The following is a 7,493-nucleotide window of genomic DNA, read 5'->3' on the forward strand; positions in this document are numbered from 1 at the left end:
GATAAGGGAAAAAAGAGCCAAGGTCCCCTCCCCTGGGGCTACAAATGGGTCAATTCCCTGCTCCAGGAACCTAAGGAGGCAAACCACAGAGTGGCTGAATCTACCCCAGAGATCCTGCAGCCTCTTCTCCCCTGGGTCTGCATTTCCAGTCCAGGCAAAGTAGGGGAACTGGTACCCACGAGACTGACTCAGGAGGATTTTTCCAACTGGATTTTTCCACACTCACCTTTTCATCCTCGGGAATGGGGATCTTGCTGTCAAAGTAGGTGGTAAAAGGCTCCTCTGAGGGGGTGTCAGGTGGCTGCAGGGGATTGGAGCTGCTGGAAATGGTGTTGACTCCCTCTCCAAGACCCCCGGGGGCATCTTCTGCCGGGGAGGGGGGGGGGAAACAGTAAAAAGGGGAAGGAGGAGTGAGGGAGAGTCCCTGGAACAGGCAAATCAGAAACCCCAGGCAGAGCACAGTATGGTCCTGGCCTCACAGCTCATGCTAATGAGGCTATTAAAAGATAATTAAATTAAGAGAACACTGCTGTGAATCCCTCCAGGCTGCCTCGCCTGATTGTTCCCAGCTTCATTATGCAGATTAATTACCAAAAAGCCATCACGGGGTAGGGGCACTTTGATTCCCAAAGGGATTCACTGGAGCTGAAGAAACCCAGGAGAAACTTGGGGCTGTTTCTGCACTTTTAAAGAGATTTTGACCCCAAAATTCTCCTGGCTGAGAAGATGAGTCCTGGAAGGTGGAATCTTGGTCATGGAACCATGGAATGGTTTGGGCTGGAGGCACTTTGAAAACCATCTCATTCCAACCCCCCTGCCATGAGCAGGAACCCCTCTCACCAGCCCAGGCTGCTCCAAGCCCCATCCAACACTGCCAGGGATGGGGCAGCCACAGTTTGCCTGGCCCAGGCTCTCCCCATCCTCCCAGCCAAGAAATTTCCTCCTCATGTCCAACCTCCATCTCCCCACTGCCAGTTTCAAGCCCTTCCCCCTCATCCCATCCCTCCTGCCCTTGGCCCAAGTCCCTCTCCAGCTTTCCTGGAGCTCCTTCAGCCACTGGAGTCTTCTCCTCTCCAGGCTGAACAACTTGTTCCACTGTCCCACCACCCTCCCAGAGGTCCCATCCCAGGACACAACACTTCTTTGGAAGCAAGTTCAGAATAGTAAACCACCTGATAACTTTTCCTTCTCCCAGAGGGGGAGACATGGGTGGGAGGTGAGTTCCCAGGACAATTTCTAAATCCCATTCCAGAGGAAGGTGCCCAGGATTCCTCCAGCCAGGAAAACACACATTCCCACAGATAACATGTCAGAACTTGTCAATGGCACCTCATCGCCCCCTCCAAAGCCCCTTTCCCCCCAGCCCATACTCACTCCTGCTCTCCCTACATGGCATTTTCCTCCAGGGAGCAGCGTGTGTACCGAGGGAGCTGTGTGCAGGGACAGGCTCGTCCCAGGGCCAGCTCTTTTACCAAGTTTCCTATTGCATCATCAGAGCCAACCCAACGTGGTGGCTCCTCCTCTTTTTTTTTTCCCCCCCTCCCTCCCAAACACCGTTTACATAAAGGACTGGGAGCAGGTGAGAGTTGGGGCTGCACCAGAGTCGTTCATCTTGTTAGATGAGTGCCCTGGGAGCTGGAAATCTCCTGCTGGGCACATCTCCAAGGGGTTTGGTGTTCTCTGTGGTGACCAAGAGGGTAGTGAAGCGGCACGAGAGTTATCATCATAGAATCATGGAATGGTTTGGGTTGGAAGGGACCTTCAAGATGATCTAGATGCAACCAGTGCATGGGCAGGGACACCTCCCACTAGCCCAGGTTGCTCCAAGCTCCATCCAACCTGCCCTTCAACACTTCCAGGGATGGGGCAGCCACAACTTCTCTGTCATAGGGTCTTCCCACCCTCTCAGCCAAGAATTTCCTCCCCATGTCCCACCTCAATCTCCCCAATTCCAGTTTCAAGCCATCCCACAAGTCCTCGGGGTGGGGTTGGCAAGAGAAAGGTGTTGGAGGGAAAGGTGGGAGCAGCCCCCCTTACCGTAGGATGCCCTGCGATCCGTGTCCCAGTTGCCCATAGTGGGTCCCTTCCCTGGGGACTGGTTTAAACTGGCCACATTGGCTGGAAAACGAGAGGAAGGGAAAATGTGTCAAGAAGAAAAACCAACAGGAGGGAAAATCGACCAACCCCCAGTCCAGAGAGGAACAGAGTCACTTCCCCAGCTTCACCTCCACAGGGATGGAGGGGGTGAGTTTTGTCTAGAATGGGAATGGCAGTCCAGGATTGGACTGTTTTGTCTGGAATTGTGGTGGTTTTTTTCCCAGAATTGGGATTGTTTTGCGTGGCACTGGAAGCTTGTGCCCAGGACTGTGATGATTTTTTCCCATGATGGGACTGTTTTGCCCAGAATTGGGGATTGTTTTGCCCAGAATTGTGGTGGTTTTTTTTCCTAGGACTGGGATTGTTTTGCTCAGGACTGGGACTGTTTTGTCTAGGATTGTGGGTTTTTTCCCAGGATTGGGAATGTTTTGCTGAGGATTGGATTGTTTTTTCCAGGACGGAATATTTTGCCCAGAATTGTGATTGTTTTGCCCAGGATTGTGGTGTTTTTTCCCAGTATTGGGATTGTTTTGCCTGGGATTGGATTCTTTTGCGCAGGATCAGACTGTTTTGCCCAGGATCTGTTTGAAACCTCCTCCTGCAACCCCACCAAGGAGGGACAAGTGGTCAGATGGGGCAAACCAAGAGGACAGGAGTGTTTGCAAGCCAAACCTGTTGTGAAACACCAGTTTAAGGAAACAAAGAGTGGAATTTCCTTCATGTCCAAACCCCACATACCATCCCTCCCCTTCCAGGCACCATTATTAGCTTCAGACCACACCCTGTTTCAGGCCACCTCGTTTCTTTTCAGGACACAACTCTTTCCCCACAGGATTTTTCAGCCTAATCCACACAGAAAGGGACTGAAAAATTCCCCATGGAGCTCCTGGTCGATCCCTGAAAAGAAACTTGATAAAGTCAAACACCTCAAGGACAAGCCAAACACTAGCAGGACAGATCTTTGGTATGTCAAGCACTTAATCTCCCTCTAAACCTGTTGTGTATTAACAGGGGATTTCCTTCTAACGAGGCAATATTGGCTCAGGGAGGATACAAAAAGAAAACCTTACCTAGCAATTCATTTGAAACCAATTTTGGATTTTCAAAAATTAATTCTCCCCACTCCAAAGGTGGTTTGGAAGCAAAATAATAAGGCCAAAATAATCCAGAGAAGGTTTCTTTCCTTGTAGGCTGGGCTATGATTTTATTAACCTCTCCAAATATATTAAAGATTTTTAAGTGGTGGCTCTAGGGCAAGAGGAGGAACACAGGAACAAGTCCAGGTGGGGCTGGGATTTCTCCAGAGAAGGAGAATCCACCACCTCTCTGGGCAGCCTGGCCCAGGGCTCTGCCACCCTCACAGCAACAGGTTCCTGCTCATGCTCAGCTGGAACCTCCCGTGCTCCAGGTTATCCCATTGCCCCTTGTCCCTGGGCACTGCTGAGAAGAGCCTGGTCCCACCCTCCTGACCCCCTGGAGGTCCCGAGGAGACCCCCCCTCATTCTGCTCCTCTGCAGCTGAACTGCCCCAGGTCCCTCAGCCTTTCCTCACCACAGGGATGTTCTTACCCCCTCCCCATCTCCCTGGCTCTTTGCTGTCCCCTCCCCAGCAGCTCCTTGTCCTTCCTGACCTGGGCAGCCCAGACCTGGGCCCAGTTCTCCATAGATGCCCCCCCAGGGCAGAGCAGAGGGGCAGGAGAACCTCCCTGACCTGCTGCCCACACTCTTCCTGATGCCCCCCAGGAGCCCATGGGCCTCCTTGGCCACCAGGACCCGTTGCTGCCTCATGGTCACCCTGTTGGCCACCAGGACCCCCAGGTCCTTGTCCCAGAGCTGCTCTCCAGCAGGTCCCCCCACCCTGTGCTGCTCCCTGGGCTTGTTCCTCCCCAGCTGCAGGACCCCATGGACCATCTTGGTGGTCCTTTGCTATCCAATCTCCAGCAGCTCCCTGTCCTTGAACTGGGCAGTCCATAATTGGACCCAGTACAACAATAACACCAAACTCTGAGATAATGTTGACTGTTCCCCCAAAACCTAATTTCTTTGGGACAAACCACGCTCACAAGTACCACAAAGCTCTCACTCCATTCATCAGGGGAGGAGGAAGAAGATCAGGAGGCAAAAATTCGTTATAGAATGATAGTGACCTAATTATCTCCTTGCAAAACGTGTCCCAACCTGGGCGGGAGCAACAGTGGTTCCTCTATCTCCACCAGCAGCTGCTGAGCTCCTGACACACTTATCCTGACCCAACACAGGGAACCAACACTGGCCCACACTGGCCAAAGCTCAACCACACTTGCCCATGGATTCTTCTCCCACAGGGCTCCAAGAAAAGCAGCCACTGGGGATGTGAAGATTGCTGAAGATTTAGCTTTGGAGTGTCCAGCCTGGAGAGGAGAAAGCTCGAGGGAGACCTTGGAGTACCTTCCAGTGCCTGAAGGGGCTCCAGGAAAGCTGGGGAGGGACTTGGGCCAAGGGCAGGAGGGATGGGATGAGGGGGAAAGGCTTAAAACTGGAAGTGGGGAGATGGAGGTTGGAGATGGGGAGGAACTTGTTGGCTGGGAGGGTGGGGAGAGCCTGGGCCAGGGAAGCTGTGGCTGCCCCATCCCTGGCAGTGTTGAAGGGCAGGTTGGATGGGGCTTGGAGCAGCCTGGGCTGGTGGGAGGTGTCCCTGCCCATGCAGGGGTTGGATCTAGATGATCTTTAAGGTTTCTCTAACCCAAACCATTCCATTATTCCATTATGTTATTTCACCCATGGGGAGCCTCAGGATCTGCTCAGAGAAAAACCACCCCGATTTTGCCAGTTCTGCCTCCACCCCTGGGGCTTTTCTCTCCAGTGACCCCCTGGCACTTCTCTGGAGCATGTGAAATTAGAGGATAAAGATCATGCAGGATAAAAAAAGGTTGGGATTTATCCCTTCTTCTGCCCATAACCTCTGGGAATATCCTCAAGCAATTCCTCCAGGCCAGGAAGGACTGGTAGGGCCACCTCTATCTCTGGGAGGAAAAACACTCCCTGGAACCAGCGCTGGGATTGACTCTATGCACTCCCACCCCATCCTCACAGCCAGGCAGGGCAGCCCCCATCCCAGGGGGAATATTCCTTGGAATGAGGCAGGAAAGCCGTGAGCAGGATATCACGAGGTTACTCTAAGCAAAACAGCAAAGACATCGGTGCTGCTGACCAGACCCAGGGAGGGGACAATGGAGCATTGTCACCTCCCTGTCACCGAGGAGGCACTGAGCCTGGGCCACAGCGGGGGACAGTGGGGGGAGCACGGACAGTGAGGCTGAGCTGCTGCCCCTCGGCCCAGCCCTGCCCCCTTGCCGGGAGCAGTTCCTGCCATTGATCCCAGCCCTTGATCCCACTGCTCCTCCTACCACCGCCAGTGCTTTTCCTCACTTTCAGGTCTCGTGATTTTATTCATCCCCCGGGAAGGGCCAGGAACAGTCACCCCAAAACCCAACCTCGTTCCTGCCAGCCCACGTTACACAAGTCCCAGAGGACAACACCCCCAGAGCCCCGGAGCAGATGCTGTCCCAGCAGGGCCACCTCCTGCCACATATCCAGGTCACCCCTCTCCTGACACCCACTCTGCTCTCCTGGCTCCAGCAGGTCCTGGCACTGGAGAAGCTTTTTCCACCATCCTGACCTGGCTCTTTCCCCATGGAATCCCTCCCTCAACAGCGACAGGAGCGGAGGTGACAAGGCTATGACACTGGCTGTGCTCCAAGGCCCCCATGCAGGTCACCTGGGTGGTTCCCAAATGAATCAGGCAAGCTCATTCCCTGCCAAGTGTCCATCCAGGGTCACCAGCTCGCTCTGTGGAGCTGGGACATTAAAGACCATCTAGATCCAAGCCCTGAATGGGCAGGGACACCTCCCACCAGCCCAGGTTGCTCCAAGCCCCAGCCAACCTGCCCTTCAACCCCCCCAGGGATGGGGCAGCCACAGCTTCCCTGGCCCAGGCTCTCCCCACCCTCCCAGCCAACAAGTTCCTCCTCAGCTCCAACCTCCAGCTCCCCACTGCCAGTTTCAAGCCCTTCCCCCTCAGCCCATCCCTCCTGCCCTTGTCCCAAGTCCCTCCCCAGCTTTCCTGAAGCCCCTTCAGGCACTGGAAGGTGCTCTCAGGTCTCCCTGGAGCCTTTTCCTCTCCAGGCTGGACACCCCAACTCTCCCAGCCTGGCTCCAGAGCTGCTCCAGCCCTCCCAGCATCTCCGGGGCCTCCTCTGGCCTCTCTCCAACAGCTCCATGTCCTCCCTGCATTGGAGGCTCCAGAACTGGCCCCAGTTCTCCAGGGGGTCCCAGCAGAGCAGAGCAGAGGGGACAATCCCCTCCCTGGCCCTGCTGGTCACACTCCTGGTGACACAGCCCAGGACACAGGGGGGGGTTTCTGGGCTCCAGCGCTGGCCCATATGGAGCTCCTCCTCCACCACCACCCCAGCTCCTTCTCCTCAGGGCTGCTCTCCAGCTATTCACCACCCATTCAATCCACTCAGCACTTCTCTATGGAAGGAAAACCACAATCTGGGAAACCTGGGAGCAGGGAGCTCTCCACCCCACCCTACTCCATCCAGAAGCTCCCGGATCCAGGATGCTGCTCTCCATTGTTTGAAACCAGGGAAAGGGGGGGCTTGTCCCCACCCCTGGAGCCTTCCAGGACTTTCACCACATGGAATAAATGAAATGGGTGGAAAAGCCGGATCCAAATGAAATGGGAGGAAAAGCTGGATCCAACCAGCAGCCGCAAGGCTCTGGGATGAAAAATGTCCTCAAAAAACAAGGTGGCGTCTGAGAGGAGGGCAACTTCGGGCTAAGAAATGCTGAAGTGGGGAAAAAGAGACAAGCAGTGAGGCTGAACTGTTGGATCACGCCCGGGGTCACCATATGGCCCCGGTACCGCTCGCCTTGTCCCACACAGAGCCAGCAGGGCCAGGAGCCACGGGCACCGGCAGAACCAGGGAAAAAAATGGGATGCCCTGGGGGTGGTCTCATCCCAAACCCACGGGGAGAGGATAAGGATGGGGGGCAACCGACCTCCCCCTGCCAGAGGAGCCCCTGCCACACAGCAGCTGTTCTGGGTGTGAGGAACACCCATCCTGGGAGACCCCTGAGGGCCAGGGGACACTCCAAGGCCATCGAGCACCCAGGAAGTCCTGGAATCTCAGGGGTCCCTGAGTCCTGGCAATGGAGGGGGGGGGGGAAGGAGTGGGCAGTTCCCCAGGGTGCTGGGGGCCAGTGGCAAACCCCCCCAAAACAGCCCCGGGGGTCCCACAGGGATGACTCAAGGGGACATCAACCTCCCTGGGACATTCCAGGGCCCCCTCAAGGGATCACGGAGGGGGATCCCCCCTCAGCGCACGCCGGGAATCACCCCCAGCGGCACCCAGG

General features: G+C 55.4%; 1 protein-coding gene across 1 annotated transcript in view; it reads right to left on the bottom strand.

The window, feature by feature from the left end:
* SLC11A2 (solute carrier family 11 (proton-coupled divalent metal ion transporter), member 2) overlaps positions 1–2,074 on the bottom strand; it is a 13,334-nt gene extending 11,260 nt beyond the window's left edge. The window contains exons 1-2 of the mRNA XM_009997539.1: positions 2,038–2,074; positions 223–366 (exon numbers count right to left, since the gene is read on the bottom strand). Coding sequence (XP_009995841.1) covers positions 223–366; positions 2,038–2,074 — 181 coding nt within the window. The remainder of the gene's footprint in view (positions 1–222; positions 367–2,037) is intronic.
* Between the last annotated feature and the right edge of the window lie 5,419 nt (positions 2,075–7,493).

This window comes from Chaetura pelagica, unplaced genomic scaffold (assembly GCF_000747805.2).
Source record: "Chaetura pelagica isolate M959 unplaced genomic scaffold, ChaPel_1.0 scaffold185, whole genome shotgun sequence".
Taxonomy (NCBI): domain Eukaryota; kingdom Metazoa; phylum Chordata; class Aves; order Apodiformes; family Apodidae; genus Chaetura; species Chaetura pelagica.